General features: G+C 43.5%; 2 protein-coding genes across 3 annotated transcripts; one reads left to right on the forward strand and one right to left on the reverse strand.

Moving 5' to 3' along the window:
- Positions 1-401: 401 nt before the first annotated feature.
- On the reverse strand, positions 402-7,041 carry SSR2 (signal sequence receptor subunit 2). Of its 2 annotated transcripts, none has more exons than XM_086393275.1 (6): positions 6,992-7,041; positions 6,253-6,407; positions 5,199-5,297; positions 3,998-4,106; positions 2,094-2,171; positions 402-979 (listed from the first exon to the last, which is right to left on the reverse strand). In XM_086393275.1, exons 1-6 carry the CDS (start codon positions 6,998-7,000, stop codon positions 869-871), a joined length of 561 nt encoding a protein of 186 aa, XP_086249401.1. In that variant the 5' UTR covers positions 7,001-7,041; the 3' UTR covers positions 402-868. The 2 variants fall into 2 exon arrangements, with proteins under 2 accessions (XP_086249401.1, XP_086249403.1); XM_086393277.1 differs by having other exon boundaries at positions 6,917-7,041.
- A 9,712-nt stretch (positions 7,042-16,753) lies between these two features.
- LOC147376672 (uncharacterized) lies at positions 16,754-18,613 on the forward strand. The gene is made up of 3 exons (XM_086393278.1): positions 16,754-16,828; positions 16,913-17,041; positions 18,105-18,613. Exons 1-3 carry the CDS (start codon positions 16,754-16,756, stop codon positions 18,594-18,596), a joined length of 696 nt encoding a protein of 231 aa, XP_086249404.1. The 3' UTR covers positions 18,597-18,613.
- The last annotated feature ends 9,224 nt before the right edge of the window (positions 18,614-27,837 follow it).

Below are 27,837 nucleotides of genomic sequence, written 5' to 3' on the forward strand. Positions count from 1 at the left end.
GGAATATATGGTGACTGGCACAGAGAATCTGCCTGCCAAAGCAGGAGACAAGGGTTTGGTCCCTGGGTCAGGAAGATCCCCTGGAGGAGAAAATAGCAATCTGCTCCAGTATTCTTGCCTGGAAACTTCCATGGCCTGAGGAGCCTGGCAGGTTATAGTCCATGAGGTTGCAAAGAATTGGACATGACTGAGCGTGTGGTGACTGGTGAAAACAGGGAAACAAGAGACAGAAGCAAAGATGGTCATGAAGGTGGATGGACAGAATGCCTCTGGGGGACAGGACCCACACTCCCCGGAGCAAGGAGGCAGGAGTTCAGCTCACTTGTCCAGGAGCCTGAGTAGTCAGGGCCTGTGTACCAACTGTAACCTGAGTTCATCCAGGTGATGGGAAAACAGACAAGTCAGGGTGGCATTTGTTTTTATTAGAAAACCCCATTTGGTAAGAACTTTCTAAGCCAGTACAGAGACTGGGTAGCCTCCAAGAGTCCCACAGCTTTCATCTTATCTTCCACCCTCTTTTGAGAGGGGTGGTGGGGGATGGGGTGGTGTCAGGCAGCCTCCGAAATGCCCTTTCCTGGACCTCTGAGAGTTCACATAGCCAGCAACACACCCCCGGCACCTCAGTGCTGCAACACAGGGCCCCGAGGTCACGACGGCTGCCGAAGGCGTTCCTGTTTGTCCGGCTTCATGATGGAACCAAAGAGGCGCTCACAGACTCCCAGGCCTAGTCCTTCGCTCTAGTTAGAGCAGGACAGGATCCAGGAGAAGATGGCCAGGGGCTAAAGGAGAAGACACTGCATTTGAGATTCCCTTTGGAGTCTGGAAAGCACCTGGATTTCTTGGGCAGGGAGGGCTGTGGAAGCCCCACTCAGTTCTTCTTGGTTTTGGGGGTGTCATATTTCCTCTTGCTGGAGTACCACAACAGCAGGGGGACGCCAATAGAAGGGAGGGTCATGACCCCGAAGGCTGCCCAGTCCAGCTGTGGAAGACAACAAAGGCCTTGCTTAGAAGCCTGGATTAGGGCACAGGACGGGACTAGGATGGAAGGGTCCAATGAGAAAAGGGAGCAGCCAGCCCAAATAAGCAGAGCGTCAGCAGGAAGGCTCCTCTCTGGCCACTCCGGACACAGAATGGCTCACTAAAGACCACCCTTTCGAGCTATGAAACCAAAGGCCTCACCTGACCCAATCCACTCTGGAAGAGAAGCTTCTCTCTTCCAGACAATCTTTGAGGAGGGAGATGTCCAGGTGTTGCCCTGACAGTCAAGCCTCCTGCAAACTAACTCTGGCCCACACTGCCAGCCTCTCTCTTCCATTCCTCTGCGTCACATGCCGCCCTCCGGCCTTCCGAAACTACCTGCTATTCCTGGACTCCACGCTTTTTCTCACTTCAGAGCTACTCCCTCTTCCTGGGGTGCGTCCCCTTCCTTACCTCCTCTTTAATTAGTGAAACCTCTCTCCCCCGGAAAATCCTCCCTGACTCTCAACATCAGGTTAGGTGTTCCCGCTGCATCTCCTCCTGAGCCCTGTGTATGACTGCTATCACAGCAGTTCCCTCCACTGAGGCCTCCATAAGCCCATAAGATCTTTAATGGGAGGGACTGTGTCTTGCGCTGGTTTCTCCAAGCAAAGCACAGAAGCGAGCACGTAATTTGGAACCTCATAATTATTCCCTGAAGGAATGAATAAATGAATCTCCTCATTCAGTACTTTAGGCAAATCTTCAAAAAATTCTCTCCTAGACTAGACTACAACAAAGTTCCCATTTAACCTCCCAATGCTTGGCGACTCTTTGAATCTAAGCAGATACTCTTTTCATCCTTGAATTAGACCCAGGACTCCAAGGTGGGGCTTTACTCAAGGCTGAGCAGAGAAAAACGGCAGTTTTTTTTTGGTTCTGGCAACTGTGATCTCATTGCCAAAAATCTCTAGCCATGGTTAAATCATGATGTTTGATGGCTGTGTGTACCAGACACCAAAAAACAGATATGACAAGAACCAACCAACTATCCGTATCTTCTAAGGAGGCCAAGAGGTCTCACAACAAAAAGGGTGTTCTCCTGCCAGGGGAGTGATGAGGCCTGCAAAGCTTACAAAATGGGGGGAGAATCTTCGATCAAACTCCCGCTGAGCTAGGATTCCTCCCTGTCCAGGTGCACTGGTAAAGCCGATCTGAAAAGAAGAAAAGAAGGCAAGTCTTCAGCTCTTTCTCATTTGGGAAAAAGGCAGTTTTTCAACGAACCCAGTTCTAAGCAATAGAGTCTTAGTTCGCAAAGGCCCAAGAAACATCCAGATGAGGAAAACTTTTTGAACTAGAGAAGATGGATGGTTCTTTCGTGTGTTGTAAAGATGAGTAAATTAGGAGCCAGGAGACACTTGATGAGCATTTACTTAAAAAAAGAAAGAAAGAAAAAAAAAAGGTAGGCCAGGTATGCTGTGGTAATTAAAGCCAGATCATTCTACCTCAGCCTCAGACTCTGGAGAGAGCTGCTCACCACCACTGGCCCTTCTGCCCTTGGCAATCATTTCCCCATTCCTTAAGTGGAAACACTCTTCTGTAACTCACGAGCTGACATGAGGCTCCAATGAAATAATGAGAAGGATTCCGTAAAGTCTCAAGCCCTACCCAAATGTACATTACCAGAGGAGGGGCTGAGTCTGCCCCACATTCCTTCGTCTTGGAGAGCAGGCCAAGACTTTGGAGCACATGGCAAACAACTTTGTTCTAAAGTGGCAGCTGAGCCTTGACGTCTGTGTCTTTTAACCCATCAAGGACCAGGTGGAACCAGGGAATCCCAAACGAGGTTCTTAAAGCACACAGGATGGAAGATGTGAAAATAATATAACCAGAATTACAAGAATATATTTCCACAGGTTCATAATTCGGAGACTGCAATGAAGGTTTGAGTCTCTTGAATTTCTTATAGCTCTATGGTTGACTATGTTAAGTCCCTTCCCCACTGTGCACTCACTAAGGAGCCTAAAGCCCATGTGTATTTATAAATTCATGACCTAAGCTTTTTGAGGCCTACGACAGTATTTTATTAATCTTCTTTGTATTTCCTATCATCTAGCACATTGCGGGGGCTCAGTAAATGTCTGCTGACCTTTACATCAATCAATCAAAAGACTGTTTACATTGGACTTCTACCCTATATGGGAAACAGAAGGAAATCTAAGACACAGTCCCTCACCTCGAGGCATTTATAATTAAACTGAGAGGTGGGGGTGAGGGAAAAGACCTAGATATAAGAGAGAACTACTGAAGACAGTCAATAATTAAATGTTCAAGTGGCATGGATTTTAAGAGCTACAGACGTTTTGATGCAGTCAATGAATGTTTAGTGAAAGAATGAGTAGGAAAGAGCCATATGAATTGTAAAAGCAGGAGACAGAATCAAGGAGATGCAGTTCAGAACTGGGTCTTGAGAAGGTGCCAGATAACGAAGTGGAGGAGAGAGAGTACTTCAGACAGAGAACAAAGGCAGAGTGGAAACGAGGAGCACTGAGAGAGAGGAGGCGCTTGGCCTCATTGGACAGAGGATCCTGGCGGGTAGAGAACTGGAGGGAGAGGCAGAACCCAGCAAGACTACTGAAGGGTATGCAAGGAAAAGCGTGGCCCTGATGGGAGAAGCAGGCGCATTCTAAGCAACGGAGAGACACAGACACAGCGGAGACAGGGAGTGATCTGACGGCAGCATAGAAGGTGGACTGGAAAGGCAAGCATGGTACAAAAGCAGAGGGCACCTGACACCGCACAGAACGAAGGTGAAGGAGAAGGCAGGCAACCAGGCAGTACTCCTTCCTGTTCATTTCACTGCTTGATTTTGAGACTTTATAACATACTTTGAAATATGCTCCTTCCTACCACAATACCTCAAGTTTTGGGTCCTTCTTAACTTCCTCAGAATTTAGCGCCTGCTCTGGAGATTTTCTGCAAGAGACTGCAAAGGAAGGCAGAGCTGAGCCCCAGCCAGCTAAGGGTGTGGGTGACTCACCACAACAGGCCCATCCTCCTGGGCCAGGTATGTCACAGTTGCTGAGGTGAAGTTGAAATAACCAGCCTTGAGAGGGCGCAGGACCACGGTGTGGGAGACGTTGCTAGCACTGACTCAGAGTTAAGGAGGGAAAAGGATGAAGCTACAGTCGTAACAAACTTGCAACTTAGGGACTAAATGCACGTTCACAAAAAGAGTTGCTAACACATGTAATATTTCATATCTAAAATACTCTGCAAAAGTAATAAACACAGGCTTTGTATCTAAGCCTGAAGTGGGTGGTATTACATGATATCTTTTTAATCAAGTTTTAAGAGGTCTATGACATATTCAATATTGAAATGTTATAAAACAATACAGGTTATAGATGAAAAATTAGTCACTTACGGTCACAGAAAACCTTTTGCTGCCTGTAACTGAAGGAAATTCTTGAAAATACAAAACAAAAACAATACAAAGAGAACACTTACCCTTGTCAGAAAATCTAAATATACTGTAACTCCCAAGGGAAAAAAATAATCTAAATCAAAACACTCAGGAAGGAACCTTCCCTGATGGCCCAGTGGTAAAGAATCTGCCCGCCAATGCAGGGGACAGGGGTTTGATCCCTGGTCCGGGAAGACAACTAAGCCTGTGCACCACAGCTACTGAAGCCGATTTCCCTACAGCTCGCGCTCCACAAGAGAAGCCACTGCAACGACAAGCCCACGCGCCACCTCAAGAGGAAACCCCGCGTGCCGCAACTAGGGAAAGCCTGCAGACAGCAACGAAGACCCAGTGTAGCCAAAAATAAATGAATAAAGAATGCATTTTAAAAACACTCAAGAAATTACCAGTTGATCCAAATAAGGGGTTCACTGAATAAGAAGAGCCTTTAAAAAGGTCACCCAGATCACACTAGCATCCCACAGAATTTCTTTTAAAAGCACCTTAAAGATCATCAACCAGCCACAAACATCTGTCTACATTCTCCCAATATGGAATGTTTTAGGGCTTTATAACCTAAACTTCAGGAACCTCCTTCCTCAGGCCCACCCTAAATCATGCACACACAATTCTCACTAGTCTCTCTTGCCACATCTTATCCAGAGAGGTGGCAAGAATGGCCATATACACTTAGACTGATGTGACCCTACTGCTTTGCTGGCAACATCCCTCCCAACATCCCATTAGCCTTCATCAGCCAGTGTCAAGAGGATACGGAGCAATCCGGTCCCATTTGACGTTGAGCATTCCAGAGACAATGCCAAAGTCTTCTGGAGGGAAGGAATCATCAGATAATTCCACGTCTAATGCAGCACTACAGAATGGAGGAAACAAAGAAAGGTTAGTAAGTAATGGCTATAAAATTAAAGCAGTTAGCAATCAAATCTGTCTGCCTGTCCTAAAAAATCAGAACTACAAAAGACAGATATGAGTTACGTAGTTACACTGAAGAATAGCACTCAAGGCCTGGATTCTGGGCACCAAAATAAAATACTCAAAGTATCTAGGAAAGAATGGGCCCGAATCCATTTTTGCCCTAGTTTTTTCTCACGTGTGTGTGTGTGTGTGTGTATGTGTATATGTGTAAGGAGGGGAAGAGGGGCAAAATGCATATGGAAAAGAAAATTCAAGGAAATAAAGTAAAAGAGAGGACTTTCCTGGTGGTCCAGGGGATGCAGTAATGAGTATCCTGCAGGCCATAACTAAGACCCGACACGAAGCCAAATAAATAAATAAAAAGGAACTTCTCTGGCAGTCCAGTGGTTATGACTCTGTGCTTCCAATGTGGGACACTCAGGTTTGAGCCCTGCTCAAGGAACTAAGATTCCACATGCCCCACAGCGTGGCAAAAAAAAACAACACACAACCCAAAACCCAACCAAACAAAATAAAAGGTCTACTTTTTTAAAACAGTGAAAGACAACAAAAAAGCCAATCTAAGAAAGGAAGCTGAAACTAAATCCCTAAGGTAACAAAGGATTATACATTTCCTGCCTTCTCATTTTCTTCTCCCTATGTCACCACAATTCTTGCTTCTTCCCCACTCTGAAACTCTTTCACGTCAAAAAAGTGGAAGACGGTTTCTTGTAACTTAGATAAGAATATGTCCTCCTCTTCCAAAAGCAGATCCAGCAGTATATTCATTCATTCACTCATGATGTCTGCTGCTGAAAATCTCCCCAAAATAAATCACTGCTGGTCCCTGTTCCCAGCTAGGAAATTCAGGAAACCTGAAAAGGACCCAACCTATAGCTCCAGTGCCTCCTTACCTTGAGCCAACATTGTAAATGTTGTACTGTAAGGTCAGGTCTCGCCCCTCCACAGCATATCTGTTCAGCAGTGATTTGGAAGCCAAAAGCCTGGCTCCTTCCTCTGCTTGAGTGACAGCAAATAGAGCCAACACCGCGAATGCCAGCAGCCTCATCTTTGGAGAAAAAAGCAAAGCGAGCAGTCAGTCCAAGCACGTAAAACCACCAAAAGCTCCCTGACAGCTCTTTCAACCTCTGTCAAAGCTCTTTTGAGTCTGTCAAAGCGGCAGCCCCTCCCAACATAGCAGTCTCTAAGCCACCTGGGCCCTGGATGCTCCCTAACTGGCAGGATCTTCTGAGAGGACTCTATGAGCCCACGCTCCTTGGGCTGCCGGATTCGGCCGATCTCGGACCCACAGCAGCCTCTAGCTTTCCTTTACGCAGAAGCACCCCACGGCTGCTACCTTCCCTCTGGTCCTCCTCCACCAGCTCCCCTGGGATCCCACGGCGCGCTCGCGGGGTCCTCCCCCACGCTCTTGCATCCCACCCTCCATCCTTTCCCAGAGATCCCATTCGTCCTCGCCCTCCACATCCCTTTCTGGGGCCCTTCGTGGCCCCAGTCCCCTCCCCCATTCTTGCCAAGATTACACGTCCTCCCGCCAGCATGCCCTCTCTCCTCCCTGACCTCCTGGAGCTAACTTTTAGCTGCTGAGTGTAGTGCGGACACAAGATTCCCCTGCTCCCACTTGTCGGGACTCACCGTGCACATCCCCCAAACCCTTTCAGGGGCCTTCAAAACCGGAAGAGAGCGTCAGCACCCGAAAGACCGGAAATAAGCTCTGGCCGGAAGCTTGGTTGCTCTTCTCGATGCCTACTGGGAGTTGTAGTTCTTAGATAAGCCCCACCTTTCCCTTTGTAGTGCCCGCTGGTCTCCGGGATGCGACCGCTCCTAGGAAAGACTTATCTGTGCACCCTCGCTCTCTTTTTTCCCCCTTCTTTCCTTTGTTTCTTTCTCGCTTTTATCATTCTGCCCTCCAGAATGACTTTTCAATCTGACTTGCCGTTACTGTGGACACCCAGCTCCTGACTGTTTTGTGGAACTGACAAATCTAGAGATTAGAGTCGTCTGAAGCAACTAGAAAAGGAAGAAATGAAGAACCCCAGGGTTAGTAGAAGGAAAGAAATCTTAAAAATTAGAGCAGAAATAAATGCAAAAGAAACAAAAGAGACCATAGCAAAAATCAACAAAACCAAAAGCTGGTTCTTTGAAAGGATAAATAAAATTGACAAACCATTAGGCAGACTCATCAAGAAACAAAGGGAGAAAAATCAAATCAACAAAATTAGAAACGAAAATGGAGAGATCACAACAGACAACACAGAAATACAAAGGATCATAAGAGACTACTATCAACAATTATATGCCAATAAAATGGACAACGTGGAAGAAATGGACAAATTCTTAGAAAAGTACAACTTTCCAAAATTGGACCAGGAAGAAATAGAAAATCTTAACAGACCCATCACAAGCATGGAAATTGAAACTGTAATCAAAAATCTTCCAGCAAACAAAAGCCCAGGTCCAGACGGCTTCACAGCTGAATTCTACCAAAAATTTAGAGAAGAGCTCACACCTATCCTGCTCAAACTCTTCCAGAAAATTGCAGAGGAAGGTAAACTTCCAAACTCATTCTATGAGGCCACCATCACCCTAATACCAAAACCTGACAAAGATGCCACAAAAAAAGAAAACTACAGGCCAATATCACTGATGAACATAGATGCAAAAATCCTTAACAAAATTCTAGCAATCAGAATCCAGCAACACATTAAAAAGATCATACACCATGATCAAGTGGGCTTTATCCCAGGGATGCAAGGATTCTTCAATATCCGCAAATCAATCAATGTAATACACCACATTAACAAATTGAAAAATAAAAACCATATGATTATCTCAATAGATGCAGAGAAAGCCTTTGACAAAATTCAACATCCATTTATGATAAAAACTCTCCAGAAAGCAGGAATAGAAGGAACATACCTCAACATAATAAAAGCTATATATGACAAACCCACAGCAAACATTATCCTCAATGGTGAAAAATTGAAAGCATTTCCTCTAAAGTCAGGAACAAGACAAGGGTGCCCACTTTCACCATTACTATTCAACATAGTTTTGGAAGTTTTGGCCACAGCAATCAGAGCAGAAAAAGAAATAAAAGGAATCCAAATTGGAAAAGAAGAAGTAAAACTCTCACTATTTGCAGATGACATGATCCTCTACATAGAAAACCCTAAAGATTCCACCAGAAAATTACTAGAAATAATCAATGACTATAGTAAAGTTGCAGGATATAAAATCAACACACAGAAATCCCTTGCATTCCTATACACTAATAATGAGAAAACAGAGAAATTAAGGAAACAATTCCATTCACCATTGCAACAGAAAGAATAAAATACTTAGGAATATATCTACCTAAAGAAACTAAAGACCTATATATAGAAAACTATAAAACACTGGTGAAAGAAATCAAAGAGGACACTAATAGATGGAGAAATATACCATGTTCATGGATTGGAAGAATCAATATAGTGAAAATGAGTATACTACCCAAAGCAATTTATAGATTCAATGCAATCCCTATCAAGCTACCAACAGTATTCTTCACAGAGCTAGAACAAATAATTTCACAATTTGTATGGAAATACAAAAAACCTCGAATAGCCAAAGCGATCTTGAGAAAGAAGAATGGAACTGGAGGAAACAACCTACCTGACTTCAGGCTCTACTACAAAGCCACAGTTATCAAGACAGTATGGTACTGGCACAAAGACAGAAATATTGATCAATGGAATAAAATAGAAAGCCCAGAGATAAATCCACGCACATATGGACACCTTATCTTTGACAAAGGAGGCAAGAATATACAATGGATTAAAGACAATCTCTTTAACAAGTGGTGCTGGGAAATCTGGTCAACCACTTGTAAAAGAATGAAACTGGACCACTTTCTAACACCATACACAAAAATAAACTCAAAATGGATTAAAGATCTAAACATAAGACCAGAAACTATAAAACTCCTAGAGGAGAACATAGGCAAAACACTCTCTGACATACATCACAGCAGGATCCTCTATGACCCACCTCCCAGAATATTGGAAATAAAAGCAAAAATAAACAAATGGGACCTAATTAACCTTAAAAGCTTCTGCACATCAAAGGAAACTATTAGCAAGGTGAAAAGACAGCCTTCAGAATGGGAGAAAATAATAGCAAATGAAGCAACCGACAAACAACTAATCTCAAAAATATACAAGCAACTCCTACAGCTCAACTCCAGAAAAATAAACGACCCAATCAAAAAATGGGCCAAAGAACTAAATAGACATTTCTCCAAAAAAGACATACAGATGGCTAACAAACACATGAAAAGATGCTCAACATCACTCATTATCAGAGAAATGCAAATCAAAACCACTATGAGGTACCATTTCACACCAGTCAGAATGGCTGCGATCCAAAAGTTTACAAATAATAAATGCTGGAAAGGGTGTGGAGAAAAGGGAACCCTCTTACACTGTTGGTGGGAATGCAACCTAGTACAGCCACTATGGAGAACAGTGTGGAGATTCCTTAAAAAACTGGAAATAGAACTGCCTTATGATCCAGCAATCCCACTGCTGGGCATACACACTGAGGAAACCAGAAGGGAAAGAGACACGTGTACCCCAATGTTCATCGCAGCACTGTTTATAATAGCCAGGACATGGAAGCAACCTAGATGTCCATCAGCAGATGAATGGATAAGAAAGCTGTGGTACATATACACAATGGAGTATTACTCAGCCATTAAAAAGAATACATTTGAATCAGTTCTAATGAGGTGGATGAAACTGGAGCCTATTATACAGAGTGAAGTAAGCCAGAAGGAAAAACATAAATACAGTATACTAACGCATATATATGGAATTTAGAAAGATGGTAACAATAACTCTGTATACGAGACAGCAAAAGAGACACTGATGTATAGAACCGTCTTATGGACTCTGTGGGAGAGGGAGAGGGTGGGAAGATTTGGGAGAATGGCATTGAAACATGTAAAATATCATGTAGGAAATGAGTTGCCAGTCCAGGTTCGATGCACGATGCTGGATGCTTGGGGCTGGTGCACTGGGACGACCCAGAGGGTTGGTATGAGGAGGGAGGAGGGAGGAGGGTTCGGGATGGGGAACACATGTATACCTGTGGCGGATTCATTTTGATATTTGGCAAAACTAATACAATTATGTAAAGATTAAAAATAAAATAAAATTAGAAAAAAAAATCTATCTATCCAGTGTACTGTCAAACTGGAATTAGAGAAAAGCTATTTCTCTTGGGGCTACCACCGTTCTTTGTATTTCCAGCCGAGAAATTTGGTCATCCCATGTATCAAATAAGTCACCAAGCCCTGAACTTTCTTTAGAAGCCCTTTGAAGGGGATCTCAAAGGGCTGCATAGGAACCTGGAATGTTAGGTCCATGAATCAAGACAAATTGGAAGTGGTCAAACAGGAGATTGCAAGAGTGAACATAGACATTTTAGGAATCAACTAACTAAAATGGATGGGAATAGGAAAATTTAATTCAGATGACCATTATATCTACTACTGTGGACAAGAATCCCTTAGAAGAAATGAAGTACCCATCATAGTCAACAAAACAGTCTGAAGTGCAGTACTTGAGTGCAATCTCAAAAACAGAATGATTTCTGTTCATTTCCAAGGCAAATCACTCAATATCAGTAATCCAAGTCTATGCCCCAACCACTAATGCTGAAGAAGCTGAAGCTGAATGGTTCTATGATGACCTACAAGACCTTCTAGAATTAACACCAAAATGATGTCCTTTTCATCATAGAGTACTAAAATGCAAAAGTAGGAAATCAATAGATACCTGGAGTAACAGGCAAGTTTGGCCTTGGAGTACAAAATGAAGCAGGGCAAAGGTTAACAGAATTTTGCCAAGAGAACGCACTGGTCATAACAATCACCCTCTTCCCACAACACAAAAGACAACTCTACACATGGACGTCACCAGATGGTCAATACAGAAATCAGATTGATTATATTCTTTGCAGCCGAAGATGGAGAAGCTCTATACAGTCAGCAAAAACAAGACCAGGAGTGGACTGTGGCTCAGATCATGAACTCTTTATTGCCAAATTCATATTCAAATTGAAGAAAGTAGGGAAAACTACTAGACCATTCAAGTATGACCTAAATCAAATCCCTTATGATTATACAGTGGAAATGACAAATAGATTCAAAGGATTAGATCTGATTGACAGAGTGCCTGAAGAACTATAGGCTGAGGTTTCTAACATTGTACAGGAGGCAGTGATCAAAATCATCCCCAAGAAAAAGAGCTCTGGGAGTTGGTAATGGACAGGGAAGCCTGGCATGCTGCAGTCCATGAGGTCGCAAAGTGTTAGTCACAGCTGAGCGACTGAACTGAACTGAAGTCCCCTGAAAGTATATCCTTTCTTCTTTTCTCCTGTAACTGCTTTAGTTTATACGTGTTGCTGTTGCTATTTTTCATTGCAATAGTCTCACTTTCTTGAGTCTTTCTCTGCACATTTCAGTCAGCTAGTAGACAAACTTCCCCAAACAGCATTTTGACTCTATGTTCAGAGGATGGATAGTGAAGTTAGGCAATTTTGAATTCTGTATTCAAATCTCTGTTCGTCACTTAAGAGTTTAGGTAACCTTAAGGCAAGTGTTAACTTCTATAAGCCTTGGTTTCCAAGTCTGTGAAATGAGATAATTATAGTACTCTCAAAATGCTGGAGAATAAAATAGGATGATGTATGTAAAACTCTTAGCATATTGTCTGGCACATGTGTGTGCTCCATAAATGGTAACTATCAATATTGCTGTTATACATCTCCATTGCAGCATGAATTCATTCAGTATGCAATTACTGGGCACATAGTTGTGCCTGGCACTGTTCTAGGTACTTAGGATATAGAGATGAACAGAACAGGTAAGGTTTCTACTTTCTGGGGGCTTAACATTCTTGTAGACTAATACACAGCACCTGTATTTGCTTTAGTAGCCCCTTCATTCACCGTTTCCCAGAGCTCCTTGAGGACAGGTGGTCTGTTTCCCATTGCTTAGTGTCATGCCTCAGCACACAGGATGTACTCCAGGAATGACTCACAACAAATCCTCTACACACAATCTCCTACTTCCTTTGTGTGTGGCTTCCCTCAAAAAATTCTCTGTTGCCTCTCTTTCCTATTCAAATCCAAGCCCTTTTTCAGGGCCTCGCCCTAGTCTCATCCCCTCTGGGAAGCCGTCCTTGGCTTTGCCAGACTGCATTGCTCTTTTACAGCACCACAGTGACATGTTGTAGGTTTTTGTTTGTTTTCTGGTTGCTTCTGATCTGGAAAGTTCACCTTCATGATTAGGTGCAATTTGTCTAATATACATTTATCCAAAGATCCTACAGTGATGCTGAACACACGGAGGTGCTCAAGAAATATCTGCTGATTGGAGGAATCCTCATCATTTCTGTTTACAGTCTCCCTATTGAAATCTATTCTGACTAGAGGGGTGGTTTTGAGAGTCGATTGCTGGGAATTCCCTGGCAGCACAGTGGTTAGGACTCCACGCTTCCACTGCAGATTCAATCCACACAGTATGGCCAAAAGAGAGAGCGAGTCAGTTGCTAAGGGAGATGTTTCTGTTGAAAGACTTCCAAAAGAATACAAGTTTTTCTTTCCATCCTCATGGGGACCCCAAACCAAGAGCTTGAGTAGAACTTTGTTAGATGTTCAGGGCACTGTGTGCTAGGAACAGAGGAGGGCAGAGCCAGCCTCAGGCTACCTAGGGTGCTTACTGTGCCCCCAGGATGGTGTCACTGGCTTTATGTCCTGTTTCTTGGTGTTTAAGACAGAGCCCAAGCTGCCCACTGACTTCTCTTTTGGGATCTGCAACAAGAGGGCCACCAAGAGAATGTGTGACCAAGCTGAGAAGGAAGTGGCAAACCGCTTTCCAGCTGGTGGCTAAGCAAGCACTCAGAAATAGAGCCATGCTGTCAAACCTAGGGGCCTGCAATGGACATAAAGTTAGCCAGAAGGACACTCTGTAAGTGGTAATGGAGTGAATATGAACCATGCCACTTTTCATGAAATATCCAGAATCAAAGTTATTACAGTAAATTTGCAGCAATCTTTTTTTTTTTACATTCATTTTTTGATTGTGATAAATACACATAATATGAAGTTTACCATTTTAACCATTTGAAATGTACATTTACATTCACATTATTGTACAGCCATCACTACCATCCATCACCAGAAATGTTCATCTTCCCAAAGTGAAACTCCATACCCGTTAAATACTAACTCCCGGGGCTTCCCTGGTGGTCCAGTGGTTAAGACTGCACATTGCAATGCAGGGGACACGGGTTCGATCCCCGGTTGGGTAGCTAAAATCCCACATATCACACAGCAGTTAAGACCCGTGCCACGACTACTGAAGCCCAAGTGTCTAGAACACATGCTCTGCAACAAGATAAGCCCACGGCAACAAGAAGCCCACACCACAACTCGAGGGTAGACCCTGCTCACCGCAACTGGAGAAAAGCCTGCACATAGCAGTGAAGATCCAACGTAGGCAAAAATAAATAACTCAATGCTAACTCCCTTTCTCCTGTCCCCAGCCCCTGGCAATTACTATTCTGCTTTCTGTCTCTATGAATTTGACTAGTCTAGGTACCCCATGTAAATGGAAACATTTTAAAAAATCGTTTTTAATTTACACAAATATTATAGGTTTATAGTCTTATTTTAAAAAATCAAACAATAATGAAATAGTGGGTATAAAAATAGTGGATATAAATATCAGGATGCAAACTCAGATGTTTAAGACATGTTAACTTCCTTAGTTTTCTACAATCAAACCCAATTTCGTCTTCCAGCCCCTGTTCCATTAGGTAGCAAGGACTTAAATCTTTATTTCTGCAGGGACTCCCCAGCCATTCTCTCCAGAGGTGCCTCTAATTTTCTAGAGGGCTGCCGATGTGCTACAGGCATGGAGAGAGGGGATCAAATACTTCTGGTGTTTGGTCATCAATACTTGTCCTCTTTGGCATCCACTGAGACTTCCCGAGCCTGTCCCCAGGTGTGAGTTCACACAGAGCACAGGTCATCCCCCTCAGGCTTATCCCAGACCTCCACAGGCACAGTTCTCCTCTCTCTCCCTCTTCCTTTTCCTCCCTCTGCTTTTTGCCTTTTCTTTTTGGCCACACCACTCACCTTGCAGGATCCTAGTTCTCTGACCAGGGAGTGAGGCCAGGCCCCAGCAGTGAAAACACTGAGTCCTAACCACCGGACCACCCTTAGCCCCTTCACCCTTTTTTATTTGTTTGTTTTCAATATAAAGACATGTGGTATGCTTTATTGAAAAAAAAAAACCAACTTCAGAAATAGTCCCTTCACCCTTTTATTCCCCGCTACCCTTATCTCTAGGAATGAGGAGCTATTTTAGCATAAAAGCAGATCACTCTTGTGCTCTGAGAGATGGTCTCTATTAGCAAGAGAGCAGCGTGTTGGTTGGTTGGTTTACAGATGCCACATTCTGAAAAAGACACAGCTTGACTCACTGTGGAAAATTCTTAAAGAGATGGGAATACCAGACTACCTTACCTGCCTCCTGAGAAATCTGTGTGCAGGTCAAGAAGCAACAGTTAGAACTAGACATGGAACAATGGACTGGTTCCAAATTGGGACAGGAGTACGTCAAGGCTGTATATTGTCACCCTGCTTATTTAACTTATATGCAGAGTACATCATGCAAAATGCCAGGCTGGATGAAGCACAAACTAGAATCAAGATTGCCAGGAGAAATATCAATAACCTCAGATATGCAGATGACACCACCCTTATGGGAGAAAGCAAAGAGGAACTGAAGAGCCTCTTGATGAAAGTGAAAGAGGAGAGTGAAAAAGCTGGCTTGAAACTCAACATTCAAAAAACTAAGATCATGGCATCCAGTCCCATGCCCTGGAGGAGGGCATGGCAACCTACCGCAGTATTCTTGCCTGAAGAATCCCATGGACAGAGGAGCCTGGTGGGCTACAGTCCATGGGGTCACAAAAGAGTCAGACGTGACTTGGCGGCTAATCAACAATGTACCTTTCACTTGATTTACCAGCTGCTAACATTTTCTCCATTTATATTTTCTCTCTACATATAAAGTAACATATGTTTGCATACACACATGTTATACATTCACATATACATTTTTTGAACCATTCAAGAGTCAGTTGCATATCATGACACTCCATCCCAGTGTACGTTAGCTTGTATCTCCCAAGAGCAGGAATATTATTTTCCATAAACCCAATGAACCCAAACAGAAGGTTTGACACTGATAACACACTGTTTTCAGGTTTAGAATCCATATTCAGTTTTTGCCAAAATGCTATTTAAGACAAAAAAAAATCTAGGATCCTATCAACAAACCGACTTTGCAGCATTGCTTTAATCAATAAATGTGTGCCAATTCAATGAAATGAGTTTCTCCCAGGGAGAGTTGTGGACAGAGAAGAGAAATGCATGAAAGATAGAGCCTTTGTTACTACCTTCAGAGACTGAGAGGATGGCAGGAGAAAAGGGGGAGAAGGCTCAGTCAGAGCTCAGGCTCTTGAAACAGACACTGAAGGGTCTCCTACTAAGTCCTTGGATCCTTGAAGATCTCAGATAGGCCTGGCCACCCAAAGTGGGTCATGGACTATTTTCTGCTCCATGCCAAATTTCTCTCTAGCAGATGCAGATTCCAGGGTGGATTCTGGGATCTTTATCTTCCATGTCTTGGTGCCCTTTGGGGTTTGGTCCCACTTTTTAGGATTTGGTCAGTGTTTTTTCTTATTTCTTTCTTTATTTTCTTTGGGTCTTTGTTGCTGTGCCTGGGTTTTCTTTAGTTGCAGGGAGCAGGGGCTACTCTCTAGGTGAGGGAAACGGGCTTCTCCTTGTGGGCTGTGGGTGAATCGGCTTCCGTAGCTTCAGCTCCTGGCCTCTGAAGCGTGGCCTTGGTGGTTGTGGTGGACAGGCTTAGTTGACCTACGGCATGTGGAATCTTCCCAGACAAGGGATGGAACCTGTGTCCCCTGCATTGGCAGGCGGATTCTTCCCTCCTAGACTACCAGGGAAGTCCACAGCGTTTCTTCTTAAGCTCAGTCTTCTTACTCGGAGCCCTGGTCGGGGCGGGGGGAAGGGGGATGAGCAAATGCAGCCTCTTCTTGCTGAGAGTGAAGGAGAAGGAAGGGTGTGTATGTGTGCGTGTGTGCGTGTGCACCCTCTCAACATCCCTCAGAGGAGCCCTCCTTGAACCTATGAGCCTGGGACCCCACCCTTCTATTGCTATGACAACCGCTTCTATGAGGACGTAGGGAGTAAAGAATTGTGAGTGCGGGGTTAGAGAGGGAACGCACCAGAGTCTCAATGCGTTAGTGATCATAGAACTTTATGATAATGAAGAAGAGAGATAATATGTCTCTGTCTTCGAATCTCGAAGTAGGAGGGCAGGATGGGACACAGCAGGTGCAAGGCAGGGTGACTCCTGAAGTTCTGCCTGTGTGTGAGCAGTTCCACTTCTAACTAACCTCTCCTTCTTCTTCCCTTTAGGAGGTTAAAGAAGCTTGGGGATCCCCAGGGGTAGAAAACCCCTCCTTTAACACCACTGATATATCCTTGACACCCATCCACAGCTTCACTGATGACCTAGGCTATCAAGGGAGCCAGGACCTGACCAGCGTGAGTACCCCTCCTCTGGGGTCTCCCACCCCTTGCTCTACCACCGTATGGGCATCTTAGGTCACTGACCTCCCCTTTGATGTTCTGTGGCAACCTTCCATATCTTGTCTATGTCCTTCCAATTCACATTTTTACTAAACATGGCTCAAATTGACTCCTTCCAGGAAAAAATACCAATAGTAATAGTAGTCACAGCTTATATCCACTGAATACTTACAACATGCCATTTTATGAAAATTTATCTCTCATTTAAACTTCATAAGAACCCTGTACGGTCAATACTATTATTATCCCCATTTTTCAGATGAGGAAATGGAGACAAAGGTAAATTAAGTAACTCTCCCAAGATTGCCTAAAAGATGCTAGAGTCTGAGCTCAGTTTGTGTGACTCAGAATCTCACACACAAAACTGCCTCCGGCTAGCTACTCCATTTTTATGAGTGTGCTCCATTGTACCTTCTCAACATTTATACGCTGTTGAACACACTTGATATATGAACTTACTTGCTTGTTTATTTGGGGAAGGGTTTAAATGCTAGCTGTAATTTTGCTATTGAGCTATAATTGACATACAATACAACTATACATATTTAAAGTGTACAACTTTATGTTTTGACAATGTATGTGCTTGCAAAACCATCACCACAATCAAGATAATAAACAGATCCATCACCTTCAAATAGGAACCGCCTGGATTTCTAGAACAGATAAATTAGAGGGTTATTACCTAACTTCTAAAGGGATTCTTTAACCAAAGCATTTGAATCCTTTTTAAAATAATGAGCTATCATTGGATACACTTAGAATACGCCTGTGTGTCCTTGGCTGATACTGCTTGGTAACTTCTCTTGGGTCATTTTAAGCGCATGTCTTCCCTGGGCAGGGCAGTCTAAAGCTGTGCTTCCCGCTCTGTACTCACCAGCAGGTGGGTGCTTGGCTTAATCTTTCCCTCTGATCTCAATCCTTCTCTGCCTCACTTCCCCCCCTTAGACTCGAAGTCCCATATGTAATGGGATGGGTCAGTGGAGAGCACACTTCATTCCTTGCTCTCGGATTCTTCAAGGAAGAAGATCCCAGCCTTGTTCCAGGCAAGAGACAGAAGCGGAATAAGATTGCCATTTTCCGGATGAGGAGAAATAAGGTGAGGGAGGAAGATGAGAATGACAAGGAGGATGAGGAGGACAAGGCAGGGCGCTCTCCTAGGGTGAGACGGAAGCAACACGCATACTCAAAGACCCGCCAACCAAAGCAAAAGGAGAATTCAGGCATCTCGGAAAGTAACTTGAACACGACTGTCTCCAATACCAAGTCATCTCCCTGGAGTATGATGGAGTTCCGGCAATACTTGTGTATGTGCTGCCGAACTAAGCAGAAGTTAGTGGAGGAGAACAAAGCATCAGATTCCAAAGAAAGGAGAAACCGAGATGAAAAGGAGAATGGAGTCACAGGTTCTATTAATGAGCAAGTGAGGCAACAGGCTCCTGAAGGAACTCCAGGGGAAGTTCCAGGCAAAAGCCAGGAGAACAGAGAGTGTAATCCTTCAACTTGTAAATAAAGCAAATTTTATTTTTATGGATGGTATGTACGAACCTAATTGATGATCTTAATTATTTTTGTAGGTGTATCCACTTTCTTCCTCCTCATCCTCCCCTTTCATCTCTCTGAACATCTTCTCATCCTTTCTAATACTATGTGAATTTCCATCTCTGAGACATGGGGCTAGTGTATGGGTGGGTGAGACCTGGAGAGGGGTCAGGAGGCTTCCGAAACCCTTGAGGCCTGCAACTCCAAGAAGGTGAAAAACAGCCTGAAGAGAAGAGTCTTGGGGTAATTAATGAGGGAGGCTTCAAGGCCTAGCTTTCCGGGTTTCAACCCCAGACTTGTCTCAATTTCTCCCTCATAACTCTCAGCTCTATATAGCAAAACTTTTGAGCTTCTGATTGTAGCAAATAAGAAGACCAGCAAAAAAACTGCCCGAAGGGATTCTCGAGGCCATTTTCAAGATTGCCATCACGGCAACAAAGTTTAAGACTAGCTTCCAAATTTATATTGCCATCTCACTTTTCCTTCCTTAGCTTGACTAAAGGAGAAAAAAAAAGAGACACTTTCCCTCCAGGTTCTATCTTCTCCCTTCCCCACATATTCACTAATCATTCAGAAGGAATCTTAGAAATCAGGAAAATATCTCAGGGCAGATTCCCTAGAAGCTGAGCCTGAGATGGAGGTTCTTGTCAAGGGTTTTATTGAGAGATGTTCTCACGAGAGGGAAGGTGGACGAGGGAAGCAGATTAGGGCAGGGCAGAAAGCTAGGCAGGTTTGTTAAGAGTTAACAGTTAAGTCTGTGTCCACCTGATCCCTGAGAGCTCTGACCTGTGGGTTACATCTCAAAACTGGTTGCACTTTTGAGGCAGGGGGTTGGCCTTTTGTAAGCCCATGTCAGTCACTGTGGGCCGCTCGAGGTTCTCCAGTGAGGTAGCCTCCCTGCTGACTGAAGGCAGTTCTTTGGTGAAGGACTGTGAGCTGTTAGTCATCAACTCCATAGCAGCTGGAAATGGGTGTGTGGCCCCATAAAGGGAATCTGGGCAGGGCAATTCTGTAATTCATTGAAATTCTTGTGTTTCCCAGGATATGCTTAATTTTTGTAAATGTCCCAGGTGTGCTTGAAATATGTATTACAGTAAAGTGCGTAAAAGTTAACATAAAAATGGAGAAAGAGCAGCTGTCCTTACAGAAGAACTGCAATGAACACATTGAGAGATAGAAAACCACTACTAAAACATCAAGAGTCATAATTGTTGGAGCAACACCCAACCATGGAAGGTGAAATTAATGGGTTAAAAATTGAGGAGAAACAGGGTACTTGCACAGTCTTGAAGTATCTCCTTCAAGGTATTTATTAATTACATAGATCAAAATAATAACTTTACAAGCAGAAACGCAGTGGATCCCACCTCCTTTTAACTAAGTTATCAAGGTTAACATTGCCAATGATAAGACATGTTGACACTGTGTACCCCTGATATGGTGTGCTGAGAAGGCTCGCATGTCAAAATGCATAACCTCTGTCTAAGCATGAGAAATATCAGACAAACCACCAAATTGAGAGACATTGTACAAAATGATTGACCGATACTCCTCAAAAGTGCCAAGGCTCAAATAGATATATAGTTGTCAAGGGGGAGGCAGGATGAGGGAGGAATAGATTGGGAGTTTGGGATTAGCAGATGCAAACAATTATATACAGAATGGATAAACAACAAGGTCCTACTGTAATCCTACTGTATAGCACAGGGAGCTATATTCAATATCCTGTATTAAGCCATAATGGAAAATAATATTAAATATATATATATGAAACTGACCACTTTGCTGTACACCAGAAACTAACAAAACATTGTAAATCAACTATACTTCAAAAAGTAAATTTAAAAAATGATTTAAAAAATATTTTTAGCATGCCACATTGCATGTGGGATCTTAGTCCCAACCAGAGATTGAAACTGTGCCAACCTGCAATGGGCAGGCGGAGCTTTTGTTGTTTTTTTTTTGGAAGGGGGGAGTCTTAACCACTAGACAGCTAGTATAGTTCCTAATTAATGAATTTTAAAAAATGTTCACCACAATCCCGAAAAAAGAGTGCCAAGGCTCTGAAAGACTTTCACATAGTAAAGGAGACTAAGGAAAGTGGACAATTATTAATAAATACAATGTGGGATTCTGGATTGGATCCTGGAACAGAAAGGACAAAGTGGTAAAGGTCAAATAAAGTCTGTAGTTTAGCTCATGTTATCATATCAGCGTTAATTCACTTTGGTAATTTTACTGTGATTGTGCAAGATATTGGGCTTTCCAGGTGGCACACTCTCAAAGAACCTGCCTGCCAATGCTGGAGATGTGTGTTGGACTCCTGGCTTGGGAAGGGCCTCTGGAGAAGGAAATGACTGCCCACTCTAGTATTCTTGTTTGGAGAATCCCACAGACAGAGGAGCCTGGCAGGCTACAGTCCATAGGGTCACAAAGACTCAAACACAACTGAGCGACTAACACACACACAGACACACACACGGAAATCACAGAGTCAGACACGACTGAAGTGACTTAGCATGCACACACGCATGCAAGATACTAACAATAAGAGAAGCTGGGTGAAGAATATTTGTACTATTTTTGTAATTTTTCTGTAAGTCTTTCTCCTTACAGAAGAACTGTAAAGAGAAATAGTTCAGTTCAGTTCAGTCACCCAGTCGTGTCTGACTCTTTGCAACCCCATGAACCACAGCACGCCAGGCCTCCCTGTCCATCACCAACTCCCAGAGTCCACCCAAATCCATGTCCATTGAGTCAGTGATGCCATCCAACCATCTCATTCTCTGTCGTCCCCTTCCCCTCCTGCCCTCAATCCTTCCCAGCATCATGGTCTTTTCAAATGAGTCAGCTCTTTGCATCAGTATTGGAGTTTCAGCCTCAACATCAGTCCTTCCAATGAACACCAGAACTGATCTCCTTTAGGATGGACTGGTTGGACCTCCTTGCAGTCCAAGGGACTTTCAAGAGTCTTCTCCAACACCACAGTTCAAAAACATCAATTCTTCGGCACTCAGCTTTCTTTATAGTCCAACTCTCACATCTATACATGACCACTGGAAAAGCAAGGAGAAATAAGGACAAAATTATTTCAAAACAAAACATAAATAAATGCTCATTCTAAGAAATCATAGCAATCAATCCTCAGTTCAAGGAATAGGACATTATCAGTACCCTAGAGTCGGACACGACTGAAGCAACTTAGCAGCCTCCTTCTTAATCACAGATTCTTATTTCCCATGGAGGTCACCACTGTGGTGAATTTTATGGTAATTACTTCAAGGTCCAATGCTGTAAAGAACAGTGTTGCATAGGAACCTGGAATGTTAAGTCCATGAATCAAGGCAAACTGGAAGTGGTCAAACAGGAGATGGCAAGAGTGAACATTGACATTTTAGGAATCAGCGAACTAAAATGGACTGGAATGGGAGAATTTAACTCAGATGACCATTATATCTACTACTGTGGGCAGGAATCCCTTAGAAGAAATGGAGTAGCCATCATAGTCAACAAGAGTCCGAAATGCAATCTCAAAAAAGACAGAATGATCTCTGTTCATTTCCAAAGCAAACCATTCAGTCTCACAGTAATCCGAATCTCTGCCCCAACCAGTAATGCTGAAGAAGCTGAAGTTGAACAGTTCTATGAAGACCTACAAGACCTTTTAGAACTAACACCCAAAAAAGATGTCCTTTTCATTATCAGGGGACTGGAATGCAAAAATAGGAAGTCAAGAAACACCTGGAGTAACAGGCAAATTCGGCCTTGGAGTACAGCATGAAGCAGGGCAAAGGCTAACAGAGTTTTGCCAAGAGAACGCACTAGTCATAGCAAACATTCTCTTCCAACAACACAAGAGAAGACTCTACACATGGATATCACCAGATGGCCAACACCGAAATCAGGTTGATTATATTCTTTGCAGCCAAAGATGGAGAAGCTCTATACAGTCAGCAAATACAAGACTGGGAGTGGACTGTGGCTCAAATCATGAACTACTTATTGCAAAATTCAGACTTAAATTGAAGAAAGTGGGGAAAATCACTAAACCATTCAGGTATGACCTAAATCAAATCCCTTATGATTATACAGTGGAAGTGAGAAATAGATTTAAGGGACTAGATCTGATAGACAGAGTGCCTGATGAACTATGGATGGAGGTTCATGACATTGTTCAGGAGACAGGGATCAAGACCATCCCCAAGAAAAAGAAATGAAAAAAAGCAAAATGGCTATCTGAGGAGGCTTTACAAATAGCTGTGAAAAGAAGAAAAGCGAAAAGCAAAGGAGAAAAGGAAAGATATAAGCATCTGAATGCAGAGTTCCAAAGAACAGCAAAGAGAGATAAGAAAGCCTTCCTCAGTGATCAGTGCAAAGAATTAGAGGAAAACAATAGAATAGGAAAGACTAGAGATCTCTTCAAGAAAATTAGAGATACCAAGGGAACATTGCATGCAAAGATGAGCTCGATAATGGACAGAAATGGTATGGACCTAACAGAAGCAGAAGATATTAAGAAGAGGTGGCAAGAATACTCAGAAGAACTATACAAAAAAGATCTTCATGACCCAGTTAATCACAATGGTGTGATCACTTACCTAGAGCCAGACATCCTGGAATGTGAAATCAAGTGGGCCTTAGGAAGCATCACTATGAACAAAGCTGGTGGAGGTGATGGAATTCCAGTTGAGCTATTTCAAATCCTGAAAGATGATGCTATGAAAGTGCTGCACTCAGTATGTCAGCAAATTTGGAAAACTCATCAGTGGCCACGGGACTGGAAAAGGTCAGTTTTCATTCCAATCCCAAAGAAAGGAAATGCCAAAGAATGCTCAAACTACCACACAATTGCACTCATCTCACATGCTAGTAAAGTAATGCCAAAATTCTCCAAGCCAGGCTTCAGCAATACCTGAACTGTGAACTTCCAGATATTCAAGCTGGTTTTAGAAAAGGCAGAGGAACCAGAAATCAAATTGCCAACATCCGCTGAATCATCGAAAAAGCAAGAGAGTTCCAGAAAAACATCTATTTTCTGCTTTATTGACTATGCCAAAGTCTTTGACTATGTGGATCACAATAAACTGTGGAAAATTCTGAAAGAGATGGGAATACCAGACCACCTTACCTGCCTCTTGAGAAACCTGTATGCAGGTCAGGAAGCAACAGTTAGAACTGGGCATGGAACAACAGACTGGTTCCAAATAGGAAAAGGAGTACGTCAAGGCTGTATATTGTCACCCTGCTTATTTAACTTCTATGCAGAGTACATCATGAGAAACGCTGGGCTGGAGGAAGCACAAGCTGGTATCAAGATTTCAGGGAGAAATATCAATAACCTCAGATATGCAGATGACACCACCCTTATGGGAGAAAGCAAAGAGTAACCGAAGAGCTTCTTGATGAAAGTGAAGAGGAGAGTGGAAAAGTTGGCTTAAAGCTCAACATTCAGAAAACGAAGATCATGGTATCCGTCCCATCACTTCATGACAAATCGATGGGGAAACAGGGGAAACAGTGATTGACTTTATTTTGGGGGGCTCCAAAATCACTGCAGATGATGATTGCAGCCATGAAATTAAAAGACTTTTACTCCTTGGAAGGAAAGTTATGACTAACATAGACAGCATATTCAAAAGCAGAGACATTAGTTTGTCAATAAAGGCTATGTCAAGGCTATGGTTTTTCCAGTAGTCATGTATGGATGTAAGAGTTGGACAATAAAGAAAGCTGAGCGCCGAAGAATTGATGCTTTTGAACTGTGGTATTGGAGAAGACTCTTGAGAGTCCCTTGGACTGCAAGGAGATCCAACCAGTCCATCCTAAGGGAGATCAGTCTTGGTGTTTATTGGAAGGACTGATATTGAGGCTGAAACTCCAGTACTTTGGCCACCTGATGTGAAGAGCTGACTCATTTGCAAAGACCCTGATGCTGGTAAAGATTGAGGGCAGGAGGAGAAGGGGACAACAGAGGATGAGATGTTTGGATGGCATCACCGACTCAATGGACATGAGTTTGGGTAAGCTCTGGGAATTGGTGATGCACAGGGAGGCCTGGCGTGCTGTGGTTCATGGGGTTGCAAAGAGTCGGACACGACTGAGCGACTGAACTGAGCTGAATGAGTCTTTATTCATTGTATATTCCCAAGGAAAAAAAGGGGAAGGGAAAACAGAATGTGTGTTACAAAATGATAGCAAGTGGGAAAGGAAGTACCCGGCACAACAAAATCAACCATCAAATAAACACTGCCCAGATGGGGTTGCCAAAGCCCAAGAGGGCTATGTTTCCTGTAGTTCGGGAATGAGAGGAAAGGATGAAGGAAAGAACAGATGGGTACATGGTTTTCTACCCCCTTTCCTCATCATAAATTTAAGATTTCACACCTATGGCTTCTAGCAGTAAACATGGAGTTATATTCATCCATCTTCTATTAAACAATCTTGTCGCCTATTGGATATCAATTTCTCACACCTGCATAAAAGTTCCTACGTGACTTGGATATACATTCATCTTTCCTTTTGTGGTCTTCTAACCCCACTTTCTACATGGAAGACCCCCCCATTGCTCCTGTCTACCCTCAGACTTGAGATTAAAATAGGTTTTAATCCATCCAAAGACAGCAGTCTGCTTAGCGTGAATCACATCAAGGAATGGTCATGACTCAGGAGACTGGGAACAAGGGATGAAGAGTTCCTAGCTTCTTCAGGATTTTTGCACAGATCATTTAAACGCAGGCACCCCACAAATTAAATATACAGGTGTATGGGCTATTTTAGGGGACACAAAGGTGGACATAAGAGGGGGTAGGAATCTAGTTTTTAGGACAGACAATCTTGTTCAAAATAGGAAATAGGGGAAGGGGAAGACAAAAGAAAGTGTGGGTCAAGACACCCTACTTCAAGAAGAGGGGCCCCCAGGCTTATGTTTCAGATATTTTTGCCTGGTGCAAAACCTTTTGTCAAAGATGCTCTGGCTATTTTTCTCAAAATGGAAAGAAGTTTGTAAACAATAAAACCCTAAAAGAACATGGAGAAGACCAACACATTATATTTACACAAACTATACCACCCAGCAATCACCAAATCAGCTACTTGTGAGGTCCTACAAAGCCCAGATAAATGTTATAACTAGAGGGGGAGTAGCAGTTGGGGGAGACAAGAACCCAGGCTCAGACCCACATCACCCAATGCGTGCTATTGCATTTGCCCCTTTACAACACTATGAGGTAGGTTTGCAGGGATCTCACAGCATGTAAATGAAACTCCCTTTTTCCCTTTAGCCACCATGATACTAGTCACTTCTGCAGCAGGGCAGGACCGTGGCTCTGGGAACCACGAAGAAGCCATAGCTGATGGTCTCCCTCGAAGACAAGCAGGAAATGCCCAGAATTGTTTAAAGTTAAGGATCTTGTCCTTGCTTCATGTATCCAACCCTGGGCAGCTCAAAATGGGTACAGAGACATTGCTCTTAAAACCTATCTTTACCAACTCACGTTTTTTATTAAAAAAAAAAAAAACACACATACAATATACCCTGCTGTGCCTGGTAAAGTGAAGTGAAGTTGCTCAGTCATATCTGACTCTTTGCAACCCCATGGACTGCAGCCTCCCAGGCTCCTCTGCCCATGGGATTCTCCAGGCAATAGTCCTGGAGTGGATTGCCATTTCCTTCTCCAGGGGATCTTCCCAACCCAGGGCTTGAACCCGGGTCTCCCACACTGTAGACAGACACTTTACTGTCTGAGCCACCAGAGAAGCCCGCTGTGCCTGGTAGGTTTAACCCAATCCAGTGAAGGATGGATCTGATATGTAAAGTGAGTCCTGTGCCCTGGGATTAGAGGTCTAGAATGGGATCCTTTATCACACCTACAGAGGACCTTTGCCTAATCTTAGCTTCCCCTCTCTGCTTTTACCTGGCCCAGCCTTTCCTAACCTCTCTGCACCACCTCTCCCTATTCAAACCAATTTCCAATCTTTCAGTAGAAGACTAAGTCATGCAGCAACCCAGTAAAAACCTAGTCTCTTATGAAACATTGAAGATGGAGGGGTTTCAAGAGGACACCACAGCAGAAAGTGAAAATGAAAGTCACTCAGTTGTGTCTGACTCTTTTCGACCCCATGGACCATACAGTCCATGGAATTATCTAGGCCAGAATACTGGAGTGGGTAGCCATTCCCTTTTCCAGGGGATCTTGCCCACCCAGGAATCGAACCCAGGTCTCCCTCACTGCAGGCGAATTCTTTACCAGCTGAGCTACCAGGGAATCTGGCATAAAAGCCAGCTCTAACTGGCAAAAATGAGGTAGTTCAATAGGCTATACACTTCAAATAGTTGTTCTCTCTGGTGATAGAGCAACAAAAAGCATTCCTATCGTGCAGACCCAGAGCTCCTGCCAACTCACCCCTGAGATTGCTCACATACCTGAGAACACAGTGCAGGTATGGGGTCTTAGATTAAAATATACAAGAATACAAAACCAGAATATTTATATATCATGAAAAAATAGTTAAAATACACAAGATACGTCATTCCCCAAGAACTAGTGTGGTTGGAATCCTGGAGAAAGAAGGACCCAAGGCATAGTCACCAAGGGCAGCAAATAAATAAAATTGTATTGGTCCTGAATGGGGTGGGAGTGAGCTTAGAAGCACCAGGACTGCAGCTGTTTCTTCAGACCATCCCTTTCGCCTGTCATCACAACCCACTGCTTAGGACAGTTCTCAGCACTCCATTCCAAGAGGGGGTTATGAGAAGACAAGATGTGGAAAACCCTGCCTCCCTGCTGACAAATTTCCTCCCACAGAATGCAGTGACTTGTGGGTTGGGTTCATCAATCTGGTCTCATGCTTAATCTTTTCACTCTGGCATGGGAAATATTATTCCATCTCCTTTAAGAGTAAAACAAATTCTCTACCCAGGCCACTTTCAAAAGCTGGAGATTCTGGGGGTGCAGACTCAGATAAAGCATGCAGGGAGGGTTAACCCCCAAAGCCCTCACATGCATTTGGAGAGAGCGTGACTGGAGTTCCTTCGTTTCATGACTTCCTCCCACCAAGAGAGAAGAGGGGGTGATGCTCTGCACCCCGGCCTGAGATACATGGCAGTGCAGCTGCCCCCTATCCACCCTGTCCCCACTTACTCCACTCTGCTGATTGATGCCTGCTTCTCAAAACTTTCTGATCACGAAAGGATAGCTGCTACCTACTGTGGC

This window comes from Bos grunniens, chromosome 3 (genome assembly GCF_055505025.1).
Source record: "Bos grunniens cultivar Pamir isolate PY7600 chromosome 3, Bosgru_T2T1.0, whole genome shotgun sequence".
In the NCBI taxonomy this organism is placed as follows: domain Eukaryota; kingdom Metazoa; phylum Chordata; class Mammalia; order Artiodactyla; family Bovidae; genus Bos; species Bos grunniens.

Coding starts and splice junctions, on each gene's coding strand:
- SSR2 (XM_086393275.1), bottom strand. Junction 4,107..5,198: donor AAATGGGACCGGATTGCTCC/GTATCCTCTTGA, acceptor ACTCTGAGTCAG/TGCTAGCAACGTCTCCCACA. Junction 2,172..3,997: donor AGGAGGATGGGCCTGTTGTG/GTGAGTCACCCA, acceptor TCTTCTTTTCAG/ATCGGCTTTACCAGTGCACC.
- LOC147376672 (XM_086393278.1), top strand. CDS start 16,754: ATGATAATGAAGAAGAGAGATAATATGTCTCTGTCTTCGAATCTCGAA. Junction 16,829..16,912: donor GGCAGGATGGGACACAGCAG/GTGCAAGGCAGG, acceptor TCTTCCCTTTAG/GAGGTTAAAGAAGCTTGGGG. Junction 17,042..18,104: donor GGAGCCAGGACCTGACCAGC/GTGAGTACCCCT, acceptor GGATTCTTCAAG/GAAGAAGATCCCAGCCTTGT.